Source organism: Venturia canescens, chromosome 9 (genome assembly GCF_019457755.1).
Source record: "Venturia canescens isolate UGA chromosome 9, ASM1945775v1, whole genome shotgun sequence".
NCBI lineage: Eukaryota > Metazoa > Arthropoda > Insecta > Hymenoptera > Ichneumonidae > Venturia > Venturia canescens.
The window spans coordinates 12051703-12078044 of record NC_057429.1 but is presented as its reverse complement, the minus strand read 5'-3'; the positions used below and the strand labels follow the sequence as shown (position 1 = coordinate 12078044).

Sequence of the window (26342 nt, the reverse complement as noted above, 5' to 3'; positions counted from 1 at the left end):
TTGATAAAAAGGTACGAATTTCGACAAATTTATTGTCGGCGTTTGAATTTCTCGTTAGATTCGGTTGAGCATTTCCATCATCATTTTTTCGCCATTTCAACGAATCTATACGATGAATGCGGGACTGTTTTGGAAGCTCGTTTCGGGCGAAACTCGCTGTTAGGTTGTCCGATATGGGCTCCCCTTCGGGGCTTATATTTGAGCGAATATTTCGTCATCCTTCCACACCCTGAAATGAGTTTTTTAACTGGAACGAATATTGATATTACAGTTAAGGCTTGTGTGGCGAACGACGAAGAGGCAGCGGTGCAAGTGGGCCGAAAAAAAAAATAAAAAAAGCGACAGTATGAGGCCGAAAAAAATCACCGATCGGTCGCATCGACCGGCACATAATCGGGCTTTACGCTCGAGCGAGTGTAAAAAATCGTGGGGCATTTCTAAGCATCGCGCGAAATTGTGGGAAAAAAATCAAATTCTCTTGCCGTTTTCCAATCACGTACCGTCGACGTCTCTTATTTTCACGAACATTTTCGATTTAATAAATCATAAAGCGTTGCAATCTTACTAAAAAATTCTTACTAAAAAATCTTTGCATAAAGTTACATAATTTTTCTGAATACACCGAACGATTCCATGATAAATTTTCATCTCCCGAGTCTCGGACTTCTTTCCGGAGCTCATCGACTGTTAAAAGTAGCGGCACTTTGGAGTAAAGGGCCGTTGGGAAGGGGCGAGAGAGACAGAGAGAGCAAGGGATTCTCTCCGAGCGCACTCACGCTTAATCGGAGCAGAGGCTTTTCTCGTTAACGATCTCGATATGCTTCGAAGCTCGTGTCTACTATCGTGAAATGAAAGATCAAAGTTTTTTTCTTTTGCTTGTTCCAGCATCGAGGGTGAATCCAAAGCGAAGGGTCGTTCTTCGGAGGGATCCTCAGCTTCTTGATAAAGGGCACAGAAGTGAGTAAACACGTACATAGAGATATAAGCATAGATATTTATCAGTGTATTCGCTGCTCAACTATGAACGAGAATATTTTCCTCCATCGAACGTTCGATCGGCACAATAATTAATCGTTCAACTAACTCTTTGAATTCGCAGAAATTTATTAGTTTAAGGAGGGTGGATCGCGACGATAAAATGTTGCCATGCTAAACCATGTTAAAAATATGAAGAATTTCAAAATTATAAGAATTTCATAAAATTTGGCAAATGTATTCTTTCAAAATATATATAGGACAATGTAAATTGTTTTAGATTTTTCTACCACACAGCTCTCGAGTAATTGAACACTAAAGTTCACGTCTGTAAGCATATAGAGTTTACATACAGGGGAGACCGGGGCAAAACGGGATACCCGAAAAATGAGAGAAATTTTTTTGTCTTTTTTTTTTTTATGTCAATTTTTATCCTAGTCCGAAAAGAACATGAAACATATTTTTTCCAAAATGTCTTGTTTTTTTTGGATTTTGATTTTTTTTTTCAAAAAATTCGTTTTTTTCAAATTCTCTTTTTTTACATCACTTTTAAAATGAAAACGTTTTTGCACAGATATAAAAAAAGTATTTGTAAATCTGCGATTTACTGCCTCGCAGATTACTGTCTACGACAGTAATCGCAGATATATGTTTGCGGGCCACATGTCTGGTTACACCTGCACACGAATCATGTGCCCACTCTGCACAATTTTGGCACTGAATCCATTATTCAGTGAACAAAGAATACAAGTTTTTACAAAATAAACATTGGCAATCTTCGCTATTATTCATATCATTAATTTTTAATTGAATTACAAAGGGTGCGTTCGACGTACGTTAGAGAGCGTTGTAAGCGCTGAGAGCGCTCACAGCGGTAAGTCGGAAGCACTCGGTTACGGGTGTAAAATACACCGAAGGTGCATTGAATTAATATGATAGGGAAAAAAAATTTCATGAGTTTTTGAGGGGTACCCCGTTTTGCCTCGGATTTTTTTTTTTTTTTTTTTTTTTTGAAAATTGAAGAAAATTCCAGTACATTTCTTAGTTTTTGGGAGTAAAAAATAGACAGAGCTTCCCAAGCTTCTGAAAAGTTCAATATTTCCTTAGGTATCCCGTTTTGCCCCGGTCTCCCCTATACAGTTATACACCTCGTGTACAGGAACTTCGATTTAACGCTCAATTATGCGATAACGATGCGGTAAAAAAATTTGAAAAAAATTGTATTTGTATACTTGATGCCAAAGAATGTTATCACGAAATTTGATCAAATTCTGATTATTTTTATTTCGTTATCCATCCTCCTTAATCTAACTAAATTGATCCTAATTTCAATTTTATTTAAAAATTTCTCGTAAGAATTGTTCATTTTAACGATATTTTTTGGAGCACGAAGTGTTTCGTACCGCATCGACGAACTGGGCAAACAAAAGTGAAAGAATTTCTTCACCCTCCATTTTTCCTGCAGCTCCATTTTTCCCTCCATGAGCTTCCTCGTCCCACAGAATTTTCCCATTTTCCTCCCGCAGCCCGTCTTCCATCGTCCATTATCGTTGAAACTTTGTTTTGCAGGGAGTCGTAAGTTATAACCTTACACAATTATAACCATTTCACATGAGCCCCCAACTCTCATCCCATGCATCTTCCAAGTTTTTTCTAACGTCGAGCACGTACTCCGGCGGCCATCAAACGAATAAGAACTCTCTGTACGCCCCTGTAAACTACTGAAAGGTAATTATGTCGTGCAATAACAAGAAGAGGTTATTAGAGGCTGTCATCGTTTAATAAACCACCCAGAGCCGAGTTTTAGTGCGAATTCAAAAAAGTTGAAACGCACAAAAGTTTTTCCAATGAAGACTTCTCTCGTAATGGATATTGGATTTTTATCAAATTTTCTAATGAAACGCTCGCGAACATTAATGACTCGACAGAGCACTCGCGAAGGACACAGTGGCAAGGTTTTCTGTCAAACTTCGAAGCTGCGTCCAAGTTTCGACGTTGAATATTTTCGGAGCAGTCGATAATAACCATGAATTTGATGACCGTAAGGAATTCGAGTGAGGCGATTTGGGGTTTGGAGAAATTCTCCAAAACGTCTCCGCAGGGATTGTTGCTAAATTCACTTCTGGACGTTTTGGCCGACGAAATGACAAGGCGATAGAAGAGATGGGAAATGATGGAGATAAAGAGAAGGAAAGAGGAAAGCGAGTGAGAGGGGAACAAGAGGGATGGAAACATCGATGGTTATTCGCTCGAATTAGCAAACCTTTGGATAAGCTCCTGTGGCACAGAAGTTATGTTACATCAATGTCTGTTACACATTTATCCATCCGCTCCAGTTATCATAATCGAGCCAATGAATCTTCGCAGTCTGGTTTTGAATAATGCAACCGCTTGAGCGAAAATAATTGTCCTTCAAACTTGAGGGACTGTTATTTTCATATGACTCGTAGAATCCGGAACGATGATCGAGAAAGACAGGAGGGGGGGAGCCGTGATTCGGAGGCATTATCATTTCCACGAACTTCCTCTTTCGAGGATGTTTCATAAAAAAAAATTCAATAGAACGTAAGATTAAATGAAACTAGTGATTAAGGGATCTACTCTAATTGGACGGGCAAAAAAGCCTGTTTTCACGAATTTTTTTGGCCGGTATAAATTATTTAAGAAAATCACAAGCGAATTTTACCCCCACCACCACGAATCGTTTTATTCAGAGAAAGTAAGTCTCGGCGAGAGCCTCAGGCCAGCAGACGACAGGGCTGTCAATGTACTTGTCCCGAGAGTCTACCGAGTCTCTTGATAAATGTGGATATACAAAGTGTTAGGCCTAGAAAATACACTCTTGAGATACACAAAAAAAATTTTTTTTTATTGTACTCAGTTCTCGTACAGAAAAATGGACGCTGTCGATAAAATCTCTGGAATGGATGATCGGAGGAAAAAGTGGTTTTAGATTCAATAGGTAAACGGCTGTAGCGCATATCGCACGATTTTTTTCAAAAGTCACAAACTGATGCCCATTTTTCCAAAAACTACGAAAAAGCACGTTTTTTTCATCGTTTTTTGCAAAAAAAAAAAAAAAAAAAAGAATAGTTCTACTCAAAATTTCAAAATTTGTATGATATGCGCTGTAGCTATGTAAAATTTTAGTTACGATCGGTTGAATAGTTTCGGAGATTTTATATCAACGAGCCCTTGAGTTTCATTGAAACTTGAAATTTGATTTTGCAATATCGAATATCCGGCCATTCACGATAAATTTATTTGAGAATTATGCTCGAATTCGTAGATTTGAGATCCCGAATGGATCGGAGACTCCCGATGGCACATAAATATACGAGAGTTTTCGTTGAAACGGTTTACCAAATTTGCATTCGCGAAATGCAAATTCCCTGAGGGGTTGAAATTCGAACGAGAAAGTTGTGATTCAGCTCCGGAAGTAACGACCGCGAACAACTTACACGGAGATCCTGACGTGTTTAAGATCGCACCTATAACAAATGAGCAGGGGAGAAGGTGCGAGAGAAAAGAGGATTTATAATTCCGACTCTCCAGCTTTTGCTGCCCCACGATTTAGTCAGTCTCATGCAAACACGTACAAAGTTCTGGTGAGAAGAATCGCTCCATATTACCCCCGCTTCCCACTCGCTCGATTTCGTGCAGCTGGAGCTTGCAGCGAACTGCAGCTGGTGCATGCCCTCCGTTTCCACGCTTCGTGCAGGACCCTCTTGCCACTATTTCGATCCTCATAAATCTCTTCCGCGAGACGTCTTTCTCGTGTTTTACACCCCAAAATTATCTCGTCGTAAATTTAATCTCGGAGAGAAAATCACGTTTTGACTCTCCTTCTCTTTTCGTCTCTCTCTCTCTCTCTCTCTTCTCTGGGACTGCGTGTGCGTAAAAATGTTAGCGGTAGTCGCGCGCGAGGAGAACATTCATGAGAAGCATTTTCCAAAATGAAGCTATGAGGAAGCTCGTTTTACCGGGAAATCATTTTTGTCAAGTTTTCCCAAATATTTCGTATAAACAAGTCAGTTTATTCTGCAGTTTTTGCATTTGATTCAGCAACATAATAAAATTAGTTGTCAGTGTAAGAAACGATGTCGAGACAATAATTGAACACGAAGAAATATTATTAAACAATCTTTTATCTTTATTCTACATTCGAACATAAAAGATAATATAATGACGTGTGTTTCTTTCGGAAGCTGGTAGTGAACTCCCTCGTCTTGCCCTCGTCAAGTCCCTCTTCTTTTATTTATTGTTATTATAATCATTAATGCTATATCAGGAAATAAAACTTATTGAATTTCCATTATTTCCAAATTTTTTATTCCAAACTAAAAGTCAATTTGGTGTCTCATTCTCGAGACGAATCGAGTCCTTCCGAAGGCACATCACTTACTGCTATTCCGGCATCTAGTTCATTAGGCCCACAGATAATTATCTCGAGTCCTCCGACCTTAACGCGATGATATCGAAGGTAATCGAATCTTGAATGGTATCGTTTGCTATGATACGTGCAATATCAATTTGGCAGCACTCAAGGTTACCCCAACGTTCAAAAATTCTCCATAATTCGAGTTAACATACGGTTATGCAGAGGAAGGCTATAATATTGCTGGGAGAATGTGCTTGGCAGTCACTCTCGAGTCCCATCTCCAGACTCGCTCCCTGCTTCTCGAGCCATTAACCTCGTTGCATCGCATTTCGTATCGTATCGTTCCTCATCGCTGTGCAGGAATTGCATACTTGTCAGAAACACGCTGTCGCTTTATTAGTATTTATAAATACACACATATACGTGTGATGAACTTTGAACGAGACCAGAAAATGAACGGATCCTTGGCGAATGCGCACCGAATAATTAAATGTCGCTCACACGCCTCATTCCGGCTCGTGTCTTCCTTCTTCGCACATTCTCGTATCCTACTACGCATGGAGATATTTTTTTTCAATATATCGAGTTCCTGCACGAGGGTATTCAAAGTACATGCGCCGATTCACTGTATTCCTGGAATTGACAGCCGACGTAGGAAGCTCCGATTGTAGAGAGACCTGCGCTTTCGGTATCTTTGAAGGCGGATGAATATTAAAAATAAATTTTCAACATTTTCGAAAGCAATTGGAAACGCCATCGCTGCCCGCTGTAAAGACACCGGTCAGCGACTCTGTTCCGAAGTACAAAGATTCGAAACTTTAAGAGTTTTGGAAAAATGGCTTTTTCTGTTCCTCAAAATCGGAGGTGCAAAACAGTGTGCGAAGCAAACTTGAACGATATTGCAATCGTGTTGTAGAAATATCGAAATTTTAATATCGCAACGAACAATTGACAGTGCCTGATAAAGATTTGGTTTTTTGGGATTTTAATTCAACTTTAGATGTTTACAGCAGCGATTTTCCTGACTTTATCTCATCAATTCTACGTATGAGTTTGAATGAAGAAACCGATTTTACATTACCCGTTGAGTCGATTAGCTCGAACGATGTCGAGGCCAGCTTTCTCAATTTTTTAAATTTCGATTTTTCGGGGGATTAGAAAGCTCGGAATATGTGCGATAAGAATCTTGAAAATCGTCCGAAGATATTAATTTCGATGATTCATTATTTGATAGATGAACATTGAAAATATTGGAAAGGGAGGAATTTCACGAGCGTGCGAAATGGGTCTTGATATAACGAAAGCAATATTCGCAACTCGATAGGAAGAATTAATGTAGAAAAAAATGTGATGAGAAATATATTCCGCGCCCCTTTTCCGTACACCAGTTGGTCGAGACCGGAGGGAATTGAGCAGATTTTCTCATTGTTCGAATCTCATTTCTCTTATGGCCTTGCTTTTCCCTCCCTCTTAGCCACGCAATCTCGTCTTCCCTTCCTGTTTAATTAATTTTCACAGCCGGAAATTCCGGTATTAACGAGAGAAATGTTCCTTTATTTCTTTCTCTTATTTTTCGTTGCGGTGATTTTGCGTTTTATTTGTTATGTCTTCCGCTGATGCTACCATCATGGTTCCATCATTTTTCAATCTTAGGGCTTGTTCCTTTTGCTGAAAATGTTGCGGCGGTTGAAGGAACGATTATTCAATGAGTTCGGCATCGTGATTAAATGTTCTTTCGTATACCCCTGCACGAAAACTGAAACGACACACATTTTGGAAGAAAATTTCTTGAAGCTTTTCCCAAACTCGCTACCGTTTTGTTTCCGATGAAAATAGACTCACGAGGCCGAACGATGCGCGTTCGTTTGAGCCCTATTCGATACTATGAATAAAAAACCAACTTTTATGATAAATACCAAGTCGAAAAAATGCCAAGAGAGAAGGAAGAATCAGTAAATACACGGAGAGACTTTTATACGAATATATTTCGGATGAATTTCCTAGAAATATTTGCTATGTTTTGTAGCAGCGCTGTTCTATATCGCCATTCTATTACATTTCACCAAAGTGCATAGTAATTTTCATGCCGAAAGCAGTTCTCTCAAATTTTACTATGTACGACAGGCAAAATTTAGGTCTGCGACATTCTTACATCGAACGATGTATCGATGTCCGAATGTCTCTCGTGTCTTTGGCGAAATGTTAAAAATTGGTGAATTCGACTGGACAAATTGCTTGAAATTTTACTATGTGCGACTGGTTAATTTTCATGTTTATACTCGCAACGCCTCATATAATTTTGCTATGTTATTGAGCAAAATTCAGTGTGGTCAAAGGGAAAATACGAAACTATGCAATTTTTCGTGTAGCACAGAGAAACGACTGCTATGTTATCTCCTAAATTTTCATCAAATCATTTCATTATTTACTATGTTTTTGATGAAAATTCGCTCGGTGTTAATTTTTGATATAGTACAGCGCGTTATTTACCACGAACTGTGGTAATGGTTCCCCAAACTTTAGCATTATTCGACACACTATGTAGCGATTATTATTATAATATCGATGTGGTCCGACGTTTCTATAAAAACATAGTAATTTTTACTATAAAAGTCTCTCCGTGTACGTACGAGATGTGACGGCGATAAAATTACTGAAAAAATTAGCCAGAGCGAAGAGCAAATGAGAAATTCATCGATAAATGGTTTGAAATTGAAATTTTCCCCTCCAGGAAAGACTAATTGTAACGTATTCGAGTCTCTCCAGCAATTTCACTATTTCGCTTTTTTTTTTTATCTATTTTCGTATTGTCAGTGAGGCATGTGCCAATGTCGAGGTTAATTTGGACTCGTGGTAAATTTATGGACGAGCAGGTTTCGTTTATCCGTCGAGTGTGCGTGTGCGCTCGCGTGTGGTTGTTCCGAATGAGTTCGTATTCGTGTGAGCATGTTCAACAGGTAACACTGGAACTGAAGCTTCCGTGCATAGAGGAAAACACCAGTGACCAGAACGAGACAGAATATGCCGTCCGCTGTGAAGTCAACGATCGCTTACCCTTTCGACAGAGTCCTCTGTGTTTACAGAATTGCACGAACGGGGTGAGTCAGCACGCGAAGCACTACCCATGATCGTGACAATGACCGACGATTGTTTGGGTTCTGATCAAGGAACCGTAATCGAACTAGTTCGAGAGTCACTCCTCAGCCTTTTTTCCAGCAAATATTCAAAATTTTGCCAGCTGTCAACGGAGATTGAGAGACGGTGAGAAGATGAAGCAAATTCCTGCAACTTTTCCGACACTCTCAGCACTGTTTTATGTTCGGAACGAAAAATCGGGAGTGAATTTTTCGAGCCTGTATAAAACTTGGATATGTAGAATTGCGAGGACTCGAAAAGGCGAAAATCAAAATGGCGATTTTTGACGTTGGAGAGATCACCAGTCTGGGCATCTTTTGCTGTACATTTCTTTATTTTGAGCGGTCGACTTTCTAACGTTTCGCCATTTTGACCGTTCGTCTTTTTGACGTTTCAGTATTTCAACCTCAGTAACATTTTCTCTTTCGTTATTATATATTTTCGAAATTGTGATTATTCACGGTATTGCTGATTGCAGTAATTTATGAATAGAAAGAGCGATAGTCGAATTTTCGGGGAAAAACGATCAATGGCCGATTGTTACATTATGTTTTCGTAAACGTGCTCCGAACTTTGAAGTTTCTACTTTATTTATTTTCGACACTCAAAGCACTAGTCGAATCGATCTGTCTCCATGTTATAATTCGAAGTTTATAAGCTCGAGATTTCAGCTGTTCGAAATTGGAGTCATTCTAACACTTAATGCCCACCCAAAGACTCTAAGAGACTCTTTTGCAAGAGTCTCGACGTTTGAGGCACCCGGAATCCCAAATTATTAAAAAAAACTATATCTTCGTTGATGGATCGCATGACCGAAGAAGGAAGCAGCGTGACCTACAAAACAGCAAAAGCTTGGCCTGGGTGAAAGATAACTATTATACGGATAATTGCCCAGGACGGATTCGACTCTGACATGGATCTTTTTTTTCACAACAATAAAAAGGACAGTGGGTTTTCGCATCAAGTCAAAAATAAGCTGGTAAGAGGTAAAAAAAAAGGGAAACAAGAAGAGGATACAAAGGATGGGAAAAAGATGGTACTGAGGTCAGAGGACGGAGGGCGGAGTTTTGATTCAATGAAAATGGTGGTTGAGTATACTACACGGAATGGCCACAAGATTTTAGTGTCGGTGCACATGGATAGACACGTATGAGGATATTTGATATATACATAGATATTTATCGGGCAACAGGTCCTTCCATTTCCCTCACGTTATATGTATACTCGGAGCACTATTTAGTTTCCTTTCTTCTTCGTTTCCTCCCGAGTCGCCCTTTTGCTAGTATCTCAGGAAAGAGCTCTCTATGGACGAGGAAAAAGAGAGGCTTTTACTTCGACGGTATAAACCACCCTCGCAGTCAGGGTTTGACTCCATTCCGTGGAATTACTTTCTATTTCTATATACAGCCAGACCCATAGATAGATATAGCAAGAGACGTGAAAGACATTTTTTTGTGAAATTTGCCGAAGGGGATAAAAAAGCCTCGTCAATCGTACTTACTGCCTTTTAATTTCATGTGAGCCTGCCTCAAGCATGTATCCACCGTCACGAAACTCCTTCAATCATCGGTGTTTGCCAATAAACCTTATATTTTTTCGCGTTCCACTTCGAATTATTAAAAAATTTTGTGGAACACGAGGCTGGGCCAAAATTCGTTCGAAAGGAAATGAAAAATAATGATTCTTCGCGTATTCTTCGCGTTGTCATTCATTTACATTTTCACGAAGTTATCGATGACGGATGAGCTCGTTTCTCCGTTTGAATATAGTCTTATTATGCTACGAAACTCAATCAAAATGAGATCGTTATGTCCGAAATAACTTGAAATTATGCCTAGCCTCCATCTCCTGATGTACTGCAAACTGAGAAAAAAAGTCATTGGAACAACGAAATGTGGCATTACGGAATGCCAATGAAATATATGACCATCACAAGGTCAAATATGATTAAGCGAATAAAATAATTTTAGATCGAACTGCAGATTCACTCTCCCCGAAAACATTGCAGTTAAGGAAGATCACGCGAATCTAATGCTGGAAATCGAAAATTCCAACTTCAAGAGTAGAAATTTGGAAATATGCTAGAAATATACAACGTGCTACCTGGAATTATTGTAGGATCTACCGTCCACTTGTCGAGAAAATAATTTACAAAAATCACATTTTAGGCTCTTATGACAGGCACACTCCCTGCGTGACGACGATTTGGATTTAATAAAATAGGATCCTTCCAACTTTGAAGAGCCAAAAACGAGAATAAGAAAATAGAATGTCTTTAATAATGTTTTCAGAAAGCTTTGCTACCGGTGAAAATCACTTGGGATGGAAAAAGAAAAACACTTATTTGGGGTTAACGAGTAATAATGACATAAACGGCAGAAGGTTTGTTTGACAACACCATGAGCCAGTTGGTTTAAAATATAGATATGCATACGTATGTAAATAGAAATTGGCTGTTGTCACATTTAGCTTGACGATTTTACCACGAAAGTATTTTAACATTATATTAAAAATTGATCAATCTGAACCATTAAGTTACACATAATTTTAATAATTTTTCGAATAAATTTTAATCGTTTCTTTCATCATTAAAAGAGCAAAGAAGTTCAGTTGCTTTTTCGAATCACAAGTAAAAGGAAGTTGAAGCGATATATATAGGACATCATACGAAAAATACATTAGATTTTATTATTCCAAATTAATGAATTGAAAATTTACGTGAATCTTCTTGAATAGCGCTTAATTATGTGTGAAAAATTTGGAGAGGTTTCACTTCCTAGTAATCGAGATATTCATTGTTGAAAATGACAAGGTTAAACATGGGCCCTTATGCGGAAGCTTTCGAAAAATTGCAAACTTCAACAATAAATATCTCAATTTCGCGACGGTGATTCATCGGCATATACCGCCAGAAGTTTAATACTGACTTAAGCTTTCTGTTTAAAAAATTTTAATGTGCAAAGTTGAAAAATAGTTTTAACATAAGATACGCTTCAACCTCCTTATTCTGATGTGAATGCAGGGTTCCCGGTATCGTCCTATTGTATAATCGCGTATCCGAATCGAGGCATATTTTCACTTTAAAACTAGCACGACTTTACTGGTATTCCCAGCACACGATATTTCAACCTGCGTGGGCTGTTTGTGGGCCTTTATCCGAACGATGATAATTACATGCCATTGGACAGGAAGCAGCCGCTGGCAACCGATCGGAGTAACGGTACAGAACACACTTTTCGCGCTTCAACACGGTGTGCTCTATGCTTATCGAAAGAATTCTAATTTCCTCTTTTACTAGTTGCATAATGGAATGAGGTAACCGATTATTGAATCTCCATCAAAAATAAAACTCGTAGGAAGCAAAAACTTGTAAAAAGCGATTCGTTCTCATCGACGATTTTTCTCCCTGACGAATCTGCTTTTTTGACTGCTGTGAAAAATGCAATAACATATACGAGAACGCTCAAAGAGTTTTCGTCGTCAATATTGAACAGAGTTCACTTCGTGATTTTCCCCAATTGAAGTTGGCTCTGAACTAGTTCGTGGTAAGGCGACTAACCTCACTTGGAATTTTTGACAGATTAAAAGTGGCAAAAATCGGTTGACAGAGCCTTTTTTTAATCGGTTGAACTGTGTCAAAGAATTTCGATTTCGAAATTTGCAGCTATTTCTCCCGCACTCATGACTGCGATATACCGACTGATCCATCCTCTTAATGAAAGATTGAACATTATTATCCTCAAATTTACGTACAAGCACATAGTTCCATTTGGCATATGAGTTACATCGTACGGGTTGAGGAATGGCGCGAGTGCTCGAGGAATTAATGCCTGTGTATCGGAATGAAATTAAGCCCTCTTCGTAGCTCGAAACATTATTCTATTCGCGTTTTCACTCTGTTCTATTACTGTATTATTCGCTTCACTTCTCAAATGCTCCATGTTCTCATTCACTCGCTCTCTCGGTCGCCCACTGGGCGAGCGATAAGCGCTTAATTAAGCAGCCCTTCTGAACTGGCTGCTCGATGTGCTCGGATTTCCATACGAACCGTAGACTCATGAGGTTATCATGTGTCGACGGTGAACTCGACTCACCTGCTCGAAGGTCGAAAGGCTCGTGTGTGTTCATTACAAATGTTCTTATAAGCTTAATACTCTCAGAGAACGAAAAATCGGATAAAATTGTGGTAGCACGTCATTTTGTGTGTTAGATTGAGTAATAAAATTCAAAAATGCGACATCGATTGAAGAGTAGAAAAAACGAATTCGAGTTTCCGGGTCGGTTGGATGTCCCTTCTGTGCTGGATAAAAGTTTTTTATTTTATGAATTTTCATTACCAATTTAGTTACAATCGTAAAACTAGCATGAAAGGCTGGAAAACAAAAAAACGATAAATTCGGTTTCGAGATAAATTTTGTTGCCCAATAAACATCGATCTATTTCGTTAGTACTTGGAATTTTCGTATCGATAAGTAAAACAAAGGACGAAATGAAATGTTCGATGTCTTAAGAAAATATAAGATCTTTTATTAGTGCAAATTTGTTTTACTTTAATATTCTGATGAGTCAAATATTAATTAAGCTTTATTCTCTTCCATAACCCTCCGCAGTTGTTACTCGACGTGTTATTAAACAAATATAATTGAGTCCGAAGTTAACTTTATTTCGAGGGTTTTTCAGCCTTCGAATTAACCTTGTACGAATTCAAGGGAAGCAACTTGGCTCTCATGCATACTTGCAAAAGTTGCGAGGCTCGAACACGAGTTGAAAGGATTGAGATGTACGTCCAACATTCCCTATGCCCGGAAAACCACCCTTCGCACAACCTGGCACAACCACCGAGTGTGCGTTTTCATGATACTCGTATTTCTCTTGGGTGCAGCACTTTCCTGAAATTCAGTAGCCTCGTCCGACTCCATAACCCGAGGCCTGAGCCAAAATTATTCAAATCCGTTAATCCATACTCAAATAACCGAGATTTTCATTTGTTTTAGAAACTTATTCATTCCTGCATGCTTCATAATGGTTTACAATCGTGGAAGCGGAACATGAAAGAGAAGACGTATTCGAAATGTGATATTTTCATATGGTAAAAAGCGATGGTAAAAAGAACAACTTTTCCTTAAAAAATAATTGAAAGTGAGGAAAAATAAAATATCTAGAGAAGTGACAGTTTTGTTCGGGAACCTCGAAGAACGAAGTCGTTTAAAAACAAAAAAAAATATTGTAATTCTTTTGAAATTGAAAATAAAGAATTTCGAATTTATTATATCCGATCCTATAATAAAATTGGATAAAAAAAAAAAAAGAAAAACGGGGATATTAAGGTTGTTCAATAGCAAAGTCCGAAAAATCAGAAAAATCTATCGATTAAAAAAATTAAAAAAAAAAAGAATTCTACTCTATAGTTTTTCAGATATCGCAAGTTAAAGTTCTATGGTTTCTCCATCTGAACACATGGTAATCGTCAAACAAAAAATGTGTATCGAAATAACTCGAGAGCCGTTCTTACGATTTTCATTCAAAAAAGCACAGTGTTGGAGTATTTTCTGAAAAAAAAAAAATAATAAAAAAACACGATCTACCTTCTAGTTTTTGGGAAAGAAATGATTGTAATAAAAATCGCGCGTATTAGAATTTGAGCGGGAGAATTTCAAGGTTCGCGACGCGTGGCAACGCTGTCGCGTGAAACAGGCCACGATTATCACTATACTTTAGAACGCTGCGCTCGTCTCAGACGGCTGGAAATATAAAATTCCAAAATCACGAGGAATTATGAAATTTTAGTAAAATGTCATAACCATAGATTTTTTTACCGATCATTAACGATAATTTGAATGATTTTTGGAGCGTATTTCACAACGAATGATGTTCGCACAGGAAGGGGGCTGCACCCTATTTTTTGTACGTCACTCAGCTATCGAACTACCTTAATCCACTGTCACAGAGTGTTGGCTAATAAAAAATAGTCTGGAACGCGCCACCATAATTCGTAAAAAAGCATAATCTCTCATTGTCACGAAAATCCAACATTGACAACGAAATTTCTTACTAATAACAACGCATAAATATATCGTTGATAACTGATGAATTGGTCACAAGTATTATTCATCCGCTGCATGCATTATACCGATGCAGTTGATAACTGATTAGATTTTAATGACAACGCCAAAGCCTGATCGACGTTGCACCGCGGCTGGCTTCATATTCTCGAATGATTAAATGAACGAGGTGATTGTCGCAAATCTGGCAAACGCTCTGAAACACGTGTCCCTCGAATGAATAAGTACATGTCTGTCTGTCCGTTGGTGTATCGGGGATGGACATTTTGAATTCTGAGTGGAAAGGGGGTGGGTTGTCCGTGCGGTTCACCAAAACCCGTGTTTCACGGCCTTCCGTGGCGGCTTTCATCATCGCACGAGGAAATAATATTGTTGAGCAATTTTCGAAGGTAGCGTAATGTTGACTGAGCTCATTCGAGAAAGCAACAAATTTAGGCTATTCTATGAACTTTTAATGATCTGGCCATTCGAGACGAGCTCGAGTTTCATCAATCAGTGGTTTGGCTCAGTCTACAGTCAGACTCCTATTTTTAAATCGCGATTCATTTTTCACTAGATTTATTCTCCTTCCAATCGCTGTTCTAGCCCCGCCTGAGAAACGATGAAAATAAAGGCCTCATACCTCATAATAATCTTTCGAGTTAATCCAATTCGTGGCAGGGTGAAATATCGTTTTCGAGACATTTATGGCTCCATTGTCAACGCTGATAAATCATTATCACCCTTCGGACCTGTTACATTTTATAAGGGCTCATTATCACAACCATAAAAAAGTAACGATCTCCATGGTGCTTTCCACATTTATGGATGATTATGAGGACGTATTGCCAGCTCCTGTCCGATTAAAAATATTGGGGTTCAAGTTTTTCTTAGCTCCATCGTTGTATCCGTCCTTCGAGAATTCTTTATTCTCCTTTCTAACTCCCTCATAAAGGTAAGTCAAATTTTCTATTATCGCGTGTTGAGCTTTATTCAACAGAGAAAATTCATCACGAAAAATGTGCTTAACGACGAAGCCCCCATTTTGAGTTCAACCGTACAGTTCTCCAAAAATAAACTAATTCCCAGTTTTTAATAAAACTTTCTTCAGGAGGTTTACACATTCGTGCGTCACTGAACTTCATTGATGTTTCATTCCATACTCACACGAAGAACCGTCCTCGTGTTGATGCCACGAAAAGTTAAGAATGCTCATTATCCTGTGGTATGAACGCTCAGGAAACAGAATCTAATTAACGACGAGAAGTATGAAGAATGAGGCCGAGTAATGCAGCGATCAATAATTAAGGTAGGGAAGAATGTAACAGCCGGACAAAACGATAAACACCGAAAAAGTGGAAATGTTTATCCTGCTGGATAAAAAGAATTCTGCTTCCGAGCCGAAAAAGTGAACATTTTTATTTGTTCGGTTGAAAGATAAAAAGCAGAATTTAACCATTTCGCACATGTGTAACAAATCGTATTAGGATACGTCGACGATGTTTGAAATAGGAAGAGTCCATGGAAAATTCTCGTTTGAAACGTCAACAGCTAATGCCTATTTTTAGGCTATACATTTATTTCGTAAAGTAATCGACATTGGCCTGTCAAATCTCTTCTCGATATAACAACAGAACAGTGAATTAGAAGCTTCCAGTTCGGTTTTCCCTCTGGGTTGACTGATCACGCGTAAATTCGCCCACGCAGTATTCTATTATTATGGATAGAAAGATGCGTCTTTTGAATGAAGCTCTCTGGAGAGGTTTGATTCTCTGCTTAGTCACGAGCTGCGTACGCCCTTGCGAGTCTCAACCTCATTCGAAGGCCGACAAGCCCTCGGCAAGAACTTTGTGTTCATGGCTAATAACAGGGCATCCATTGAATACGTCGGTTAATGGAGCGATGTTACTTGGAGTATAAGGTTACCTATTCGATGTGACGATCGAATAGAAATCGTGGGACCATGAAAATCAAGGATCGCCTGCATATACTATATTACACACCACTTCGAACCAAGCCTTTGTTACAACCGACGTCAGCTCAATCTCCGACAGCATTGTTCCGAACTCTCATACTGATAGTGCGCAACTGTGTAGAATTTTGGATCTGTTCACAAAATGGCTGTTTCATGCATGTTCAGATTTTAGGAGGGCTTTCAAATAACCAAATTGTTGAAGCGTACTTACGATACTTCGAAATCTTTTAAGTTGTAATATCAGATTATGGAGAAAAATGAGTTATTCGAAATTCTTATTTCCGATTGACTATTTAAGAGATTACGCGTTTAGCCGAATATTCCTTTGATTTCGTATTCACACGAAAATATATATTTTAATAGTTTTTGTATTTCGAACGCAATTTTGACAGACCATACGAATGGCGAATGTTTATGTTTTCGAATTCAAAATGGTGAGTAGTTGTTTTATAGACGGACCAGAATTATAGAGTAGCAAAAAATCGAAAGTGAATTTTTCGAGCCTATAAAACTTGGATATGCAGAGTAGAGCCGTGGCTCAAAAGGGTGAAAGTCGAAATGGCAATGTTTGAAATTGGAGATCACCAGTCTGAGTAAATTAGTGAGACGCGCGTGTTTCGAGCTCCGTTGCATTTCTTTGTTTCGATCGGTCGACTTTCTAACGTTTCGCCATTTGGACCGTTCGACTTTTTGGTCTTTCAGTATTCCAATCTCAGTAACATTTAGTATTTCGTTATTATGTTTTCAAAATTGTGAATATTCACAGTATCGCTGATCGTAGTTTATTAATCGAAAGAGTGATAGTCAAATTTTCAGAAAAACGATATTTTAGTCGTCGTTCTATAAATATGTGCGATTGTTACATTCCATTTTCGATGTAAACGTGCTTCGAGCCTTAAACATTCCACTTTATTGATTTTCGACATTCGAAGCTCTACTCTAAATTATCTGTCTCCGTATTATCACTCGAAGTTTATAAACTCGAGATTTCAGTTGTTCGAAATTTGAGTAATTCTAACATTTCATCCCCACCCGCGTTTGATTATTTTTGTCTTGCTCGCATCGAAGAGCTTTTCTTTATTTCTGAGAGCAACGAGAGAACCGCGAGCGTTCGTAATGAGCGAGGCGCCGAGCAGAGGAAGCGACAATTAGGGGTGGACGGATCACATGAAACTGGAATGACTGAGAGGGTTGGTGCTGGAGAAAGCAAGGGCTGTTCGAGATGTTCCGTTGGCCAGATGCGTATAACGCGAGAGGAGACCGAATGTTTGCGACAGCTCTGAAGGCTCGCCTGAACGGTGGCGGTTTCGTGGGCTTATCTTCCAACCACAATCCTCTCTTGGACTATTATGTTGGAACGCACGCGGTTAGCGATCCAGTGGATCTGCAGGCTTCGTTTGAGAACGTTGTTTTCCTTCATTCCGTGTGGAACCTCGAACAAATAGGTTTCTCTGTGTCCATGCAACTAATGCTAAATACGTTTGTTGAACTTGCTTTCTCCACTGGAATGCCACGAAAGGAAGCTTGCTATCAATATTATTTTATGGACTGGATCTTGTCAATTTTATTTCTTTATATATGTACAAAAATGCATTACGCTTTGACCGAACATCCCTTTTTCCTCTCGTTTTACTTTTTACATGGAGCTTTCATTATTCGTCGCAGCTCAATGGGCTACAAGCAACGATAACCGAGAGCTTTCGTCCTGCAATAATCTTTTCCTCTCAGACTTCCAATATCGCATTGTCCACACGCTCCCTGTACTTTGAGCCTTTCGAATCTGTAACTCACCGAAGAGATTAGTTCACTAGTGGAGTTACGTGCTTGCTTTTGACCACGCTCTTCCCTTCATCGATGAAAAATCCTGCACATCAAGTGAATCGATTTCTTAAGCAACAAAAGACCGCTTCAGACTGCAGGTGAATTGAAAAGAATGCTTGCCTGGAGAAAAATCCTCCGCAGGAATTCGGGGACTTTATACTTCTCAGGCGTGTTCGTTCACTGTAAACCAATCTTTTTTCTTTTCAACAACACGATTTTACCTTGTAAATTGTTCACTTTCGCGAATGCTTTTCATTTGACCAAAAAATCGAACGAAAACCCCCTAACAAATAAAATTCACGTTATTTTCTGATCTCACACAAGAACATTCAATTCATTCAGACGAAATGTTCAGAGCTCCAAGTGAGAAGTTCTTATAACGTTCGTATCAAATTATTTATAGTCACACGATCGTGATGCTCTTTTTTTTCAACAAACCTATTCATGGGGTCGAAATAACCCTCGCGATGAGGCACGTTTGCGATGGAGTCAGTGAACGATGAAAGAATAAACTGTACTAATTCGCATGGGATTTATCGACCCTCTCCTATCGCCCCTGATTCGTATAATTCCAGCGAGATTCATGGAAGCTGTGATTGACGGATCTAGTGAAGTGTGCACGCCTCGGTAGTGCATTATTATGTGTATCGAGGCTTCGTTCTGGCAAGCAATGCGTGTTCAAATACTCGAGAATCCAAAAGGGGCAGAATGATTAATGAATTACGCAGTACACTTTTCGATATTCATCACGATTATTTATTTGATTCAACATTTTCTTTCTTCTTTCGTTGCAGCACGAGGATTCGGGATGCGCGTTGTCGGTGGCAAGAAAAGTCTCGATGGACGCATGTACGCCGCGATCGTTTGTACCGTTCCCGGTGGGCCAGCCGAGAAAGCCGGACTGCAAAAGGGCGATAAGGTAATACTTACATAATGTGCCAACGCTTTAATATTCATCATCCGAGAGGATAAACTCAACGTCCACATTCGGCTTCTTCGTACAGAAGAAATATCCAAATCTTTTCCCGCAAAAACCAATTTTTTTGTGGTTTGTAGACAAGAAAAACAAAAACAAAAACCTCTCAAATTTTCAGCTTTGTAAAAAGAGTCCCTCACCATGAAATTGGGATGATCCACTTAATTTGAAATACCCGAGATATTTATTAAGGAAGTTGAGGCCGTACAGTCATTTTTTTTACCCAAAAGTTATGACCTGTACCTTTCAAAAGTTAGGCCAGTTTACAGTTTGCCAATGTTGCATACACTTTAAAGAAGATTTGGGGGAAAAAAAGACGAAAAACTGGTGAAAGCTCAGTCGAAAGCACGGACGGTGACGATCCTAGCCTCAAAAAAACTGCACGAGAAACGGATTATTATTAATATAATCTCAGCAAATCTCCTAATAAATCTGAAAAAATTGACATTATTCAGCAAGCCTTGTTCATGTTGCCCAAAAAATTTCATATTTTTAGCATCATTTTTAACAGGGATATCACTGAATGTGTCTTGACTTCCATAAAGGTTACATGTTATTTGGCCCAAATTGTTATTGATTTTTCTCAGCAACGACGCTCCTAAAGTGTCTGTAAATTTAATTGATTTTGCTTATACACTTCACTTTATAAGTTGCAATGGGTTTAAAAGCGATGACATCATTTTCATTCTAATGTCTAAACTTCCTTAAGCAAATGAAAAAGATTTATTAGAAAAGAAATCAAATCAATGATCATGAGAGAGAAGAGAACGACTGGGGAGGGGCGGGGGAAAAGTGAGGGTGGGGGGGAGGGGGGAGATTCCTTTTACAAAACGCTACAACCGAGTATTCGGACTATTTTTCATTTCTGCTTTGGAAGGTATCGGTAAAATTTTATTATCGAAAATACCGAGCACCGAAGAGATTTTGTGGAGGATTGAAATTTCACAAAAATATAGCTGCGATATGGAAAAGTCTGAAAATTCAAGGGAAACGCCATGCGGCAAAGTCGAACGATGCAGTTTCGCGTTATTGCTATTTTAATTAATGTATCGACAGGCAAAGTGTCGTTTTTCCAACATGTGGGCACGACAGTTTTAACGATACTCGCTGCGACGAGTAGCTCATGCGACGAGAGAGGGAGCGAGGCAACACAGAAGATGTGAAAATATGTGACAGTTTGCGTGTACGATATTTCCACCGTTGCTCGAGAGACGAGATCGTGTGTATTGCCATTCTCATAAACGGTGGCAGATAAAATTGTGTGTGCCCGGGTATTCGGGCCCGATATATGTTAATAACTCCGAAACCATTTTTCAATTAAACAACGACATGAATAATGATGATGATGATAGTTTGATGGGAATTCAATCAAAAGCGATTGATTGGTATCTCGACATTGGATAAACGTTTCATTTTATCGCTCTCCCCATAGATAACACTCACAATTAGTGACTATATTTTCGTCCCTGAGATAAACGATTTATTTGTACTGCGTTCTACGAAACAATCTATAAATCCTTTCGAAATGTCCCTCAAATATTTTTCGTTGCTCGTCGAATGTTAAGGTAACTCCTGTACTACATGCTAGTCAAATGAGTGCTAAATTTTCAAAACGCTTTTAGACCAAGTTCAACGTACCTATTAAACTTATTATTAGTAGATATGTATTCAAGCATATTTTATTAACGTGAAAAGATATTTAAAATGATAGTTTTGCAAAACTGTCAACTGATAGATGCAAATTTCCATGATGACACATTTTCACAGATATTTTTCAAAGAATCGTCTGTATTTTTTAACCGATTTTATTGCACCAAGTCTCATTTTGTTCCTCGACTGATCCTCTACGAATTCACCACGTGGATTTTACTTCAAATTCATTCCTTCAGAAATTATGAATGAAAAAGTTTTTTCACTTAATGAACAATTAGCTGCAACAGTGAAACGATCAAGTTAAAAAAAACAACTACATAGCGGATTCATAGAGAACCAGTTGACGAACAAAATGAGACTTGTTGCAATAAAATCGATGAAAAAACGTAGATGATTCTTTGAAAAATACCAGTGAAAATGTGTCAGCGTGGAAATTTGCATTTACCAGTTGATGGTTTTGCAAAACTAGCGTTTTTAATATTTTTACATGTTAATAAGATATGCTTGAATGCATATCTACGAACAATAAGTTAAATCGGTACGTTAAACTTGGTCTAAAAGCGTTTTGAAAATTTAGCACTCATTTGACTAGCATGCAGTACACCTTAAAGATTATTTGATTTCTGTAAGATTTCATAAGAGGGAAAAGGAGAATGGAAATAGATCAAGAATTTGATGGATCTTGAAAGTGATTTTTTTTAAGCGATTTTGTCACTCAAACGTCGGTCTTCAAATTGCAAGAATAGACTACACATGGAACTAGGACAAAAAAATACTCCTTCCAAATAGCAGTTCCAGATAGCAAAAAACTAGGTTGAAATTTCACAGAGAGTAATTCAATCGACGAATATTTCGAAATCATGAATAATTGAATAAATTCAAGCCAATTACGAGGATGGATCAATCGGTATATCGCAACCGTGAGTGCAAATTTCGAAATCGAAATTCTTAGATACAGTTTGACCGATTAAAAAAAGGCTCTGCCAGCCGAGTTTGCCATCGTCCTGCGTAGGCTGACAGAGCCCTTTTTTAATCGGTCAAACTGTGTCAAAGAATTTCGGTTTCAAAAATTCCAAATGAGGTTACTCGACTGATCCATACTCTCAACAAACCTTCTAAAAGTAGCTTTAAATAATGAAAAACCATCCCAACACTCGAAAAAAAGTCATTTAATAAATATAAACTTCGAGAGTACCAATAACCGAATGCCTTGAAAAAATAACGCAGAAAACAAATTAGAGCGCAAAAAAAATTGGTTGAGGTACCGCGGAATTTTCTGCTCACGTCAATATGTACTTCTCATAGTCACGAACTCGCCAAGTGGTCCGTTTGTTAAATAAACGAGTTTTATTTTCTTCGTACACGGTTTATCGATCCAACAAAAAAGCTTGTTGAATCAACGATATTTGTATCTAGCTGCCCGTGAATTTATTTCATCATTCAAATCTGCTTTTTGGCCATTTTACTAATTGCCATCTGCCGTGAGACTCCCTTCAAAATAATTGCGTATTCCCCCCACAATCCCACAGCTCTTATTTCCTAATGTATAACCGTATCGTATTTGCACAAGGGCCGAGAGAAATCGTGGAATATTCGGTCGACATAAAAACGTCTGTTTATAATTATCAGATTGTGAGTTTCGGGCGGTTAGCAGCATCAGAATTTCGGGAAACTGCCCTCCCCAGCGAGAGATAAGGGAGCTTTATTGATGTGCCAGCTCGTCCATGGCTGAGTGGTCACCCAACCGAGTATTGACCTCGCCCGAAGCTGCTTAACTTGGGAGATCATCGACGACCAATCTCGGAAGCGCTCTCACTGCTGGTGCTGCTAGTTACAAAACCCGAGCAAACGTATTCAAAGCTGTAAACTTTCGACTTTTTAGGCTTTTGATGAAGTGAGAGATTTTCAAATGAAGGTGAAAGTCACTGCAGTGACTTTTCGGCCAATCTATAGTCATACTTTTTCATGTTTCTTCGACGGATGTGTTGTACAGGATTTCAAACAAATCCACTGAATGTGTGCCAAGCATCGCGGGCTATGTGCACGAGAAGGAGTCCAAAGCGATACTTGTATCTTGAGAGAACTTCTCGAAATCCAATTCCCCAGAGTCTTGTGTCTCGTTCCTGCGGTGCTCTCTTTTTTCAGGCTGTATGTAACTCTTCCTCTATTTGATTTACATTTCGAGGCTTATTTGGTTATTCTACCAGGCTAAAAGAATGTGCTCCGGTGTACATGAAAAACCTCATAGTAGATGCTTGAATGCAGCGATCCTTTCTTTTCTCTGCTCGACTGGAAATATTTTCTTTCTTTTTTCTCGTTGCTCTCTCCCTGCACGTACTCACTTTCAATAAGTCCGGATAAACAGCTCGCCAGGAGACGCTTCAGGACACTATTGAAAGTACGACCGAGATATTCTAAGGAGAATAAAAAGTGGAGAGAAAAAGTCCTCCAGGGGAAATAGGGTGGGGTGGGAATGAGAGAGAGAAAACAGTAATTCTATAAAGGAGCGTTTTGCGAGTACGAGATGAAAGGGTAGGTACGTTGAATCAGTTAAATTTTCCATCTTCGAAATTCCAGTTTTTCTCGTATTCCCCATGAAACCTTTGTGCAGTGTCAGCGAGTCACTCACTTCCGTCCAATATTCATTTCACGTCTCTTTGCTACGAATCTAATTAGATTTTCTCTGCAATTAGCGACGAGTTGACAAATTTTTGAAAAATTCAAGGCACTTACAGTTTCCTTTAAAAATGGGATTCTTTTTCGTCGAATATGCGAACTCGACTCGGTGAAAAATGCACTCCAATCTCGTACAATTTCTTTCGAATCGTTCGAGCTTCAAATTGTCGTAATTACTCAGTGAAACGTAATTGCTCATTTTATTTAACGCGAAATAGTACGACGCAACGATCCTCATTTGCTCCGAGTTATTTCGTGGGGAGAGGACAATAATACACGTTGGCTAAATTTTGCTGAATGTGTCGAGGAGAATATTGCTCGTCATGTTTATAGTTCGTGAGTTTGACATTTTGCTAGATTTTCTACGAGTCCTGGGACATTGATGCTGCCAAGATCTCTCATCCCTCCTCGTCACGCCGAACAATCATTTCGGATTCACCCCTAATTCCATCTCTCGTTTTCTCTTCCTCGTGCTCTCGACATTGCATTATTTTCTGTAAAGACTTGCGAGCTCGGATAATAAATTGCGTGATATTCAACTGAGCCTTGTACCGTCATTTTCAAGGGCTCAAAAATTCGCCAAGTTTTCTGATAAATCGTTTGAAATCGTGAGCTTACGCGTGACTGATTTCTTTGAAGTACGAGTGAGAATTTTTTTCTTGATTTTATTCTACAAACGTATGGCGGTTATTTCTCTATGTTTATTAGGGTGCTTAAAAAAAATCGATTTTTTTTTTCATGACTCGAAAAGGGATGTTAGTACATGTAAAAAAAGAAATTTTCCCAAAATTTAAGACTAAAAAAAAATATTTACCGGTCCCTCAAACGACTTTTCTAGGTTTTTTTCTTATTTTGGGGAAAATCATCATGGAAAAACTCTAATAAAGACATGAAATGTTATGCAAACATAAAATGCACTTTCTTTCTCGAATAGGAGAGATTAGGGCAAAGTGGAACAGCCGGACAAACCGAAACCCTCCCCGAAATGCATTTATACAGTTGAAAATGCATTTTCACAAGTATTTTTCAAAGAATCATCTATATTTTTTAACCGATTTTATTGTACCAAGTCTCATTTTGTGCCTCAGCTGATCCTCTACGAATTCACCACGTAGATTTTTCTTTAAATTCATTCCTTCATAAATTATTCATGAATAAGTTTTTTCACTTCATGAACAATTAGCTGCAACGGTGAAACGATTAAGTTAAAAAAACAACTACATGGTGGATCCGTAGAGGATCAGTTAAGGAACAAAATGAGACTTGTTGCAATTTTTTAGGCGTCAAATTGAAACGTTTTTCTTTTTATTCGTTGCAGAGAAACAAATACCCCTTCCACGAAGCAGTTGAGTCTGCATTTATGAAAAGAGTTATAAATTTATAAGGGGTCAAAAATATCTTGAGGCTGCGCTATAAATTCGTTCGAGCTGGCTGAGTGTGTGCTGCCATCCCCCCCCAAAGTACCTCTCCGAGCCGAGGAGAAAAGTTGAGGAAACGAAAGGGAGATTGAGGAAAAAGGATGGTAGTAAAGAGCGAGGCAGAGCGAGAGAGAGAGAGAGAGAGAAAGGGGAAGGAGAAAAGGACATTTATTTTGAATAATGCGGGGTGAAAGTATGTATTCAAGAACGATGCGCTTGGGTGTCGTAAATAGAGGAACAGTCTGGCATAAAGATAAGAGTCCTTCCTTGCCTCTTTTTGAACTCATCCGCAGTAAGACAATTTGAGCGAAAAGTCACGTGAAGTAAAAGCTTATCGTTTCGTGTGAAAAAAACGACGGTAAACCGAATTTCGTGTGTTCGTTCAGACTTTATTTTCCATTACGGCCTCAAAAGTGGCGGCATTTGGTATAAATCGATTTTCCGCTATTTTCGCTTCATCCGAAATTCCATTCCATCTGAACAGATCCAAACAACATCAGCAAACAAAAACAGAAGTATAAGCCACTCATTCGGTTCTGTAATTTATCGAATTTTTTGTTTCGACGTTTATTTCAAACTCTCTCCGAATACTTTTTCTAAAAATGGCCAAAATAATTGAGAATTGAGAATCAATAACCCATCATGCGTACTTCGAGAATAAAATAAAAGCTCGCATCGTTCAACGAGTCAAACAAATCCACGCTTTCGAGAGCACCTATTTTCACAGATCAAGACAAATTGTCACTGCTCTGTAAGCCGAGAAGATAAATATAGAAGTGCAAGTGACACTTGTGCAATTTTTTTCTTCTCTGCATGTGAATATACAACAGTTGAAATGTTATGTAAAATTGCACATAGCTGCTTCCGTCGTTGGATGTAGGTCGCCAGGATCGTATACATAACAACGCCGAGTAGAAATGTTTGCACACTTGGCCGATAGGGTGTATGCCGAAGGGATGGAAAATTGCGAGATGCTGATGATACACGAGGTAACGATCCTATATTCCTCAATCAACCCTCGCTGTTATCGTTCTCCCACGATTTATTCGTGTTCCTTAAGTAATTCGATATTTCCGGAGTACTTGTATATATCTTTGAATATCTATTGATATAGAGAAAGTCAGGGTAAAACGAGGCACCGAGACCGAACGTGGTACTTTGAAAAATGAATATTTTTTATTTTTTCATTCCCACAGTGTCCTATATTGTTCCAGAGGAGGCGAAAAGTGGAGTTTTTTTTTAATTTTGAAAAGGTGTGTCTCAAAGAGAGGAAGAAAAAAAATGAAATTTA

The 26342-nt window shown here is 38.7% G+C and overlaps 1 protein-coding gene across 8 annotated transcripts in view; it reads left to right on the top strand.

Moving 5' to 3' along the window:
• Fife (regulating synaptic membrane exocytosis protein fife) overlaps window positions 1-26342 on the top strand; it is a 162596-nt gene that overhangs the window by 94202 nt on the left and 42052 nt on the right. For all 8 annotated transcript variants that reach the window (XR_006261948.1, XM_043427871.1, XM_043427874.1 and 5 more), the window contains exons 11-12: window positions 886-957; window positions 19123-19247. Coding sequence is in view for 7 of the 8 variants with exons in the window: in XM_043427871.1 (XP_043283806.1) it covers window positions 886-957; window positions 19123-19247 (197 nt within the window). In the remaining variant the exon portion in view is untranslated. The remainder of the gene's footprint in view (window positions 1-885; window positions 958-19122; window positions 19248-26342) is intronic.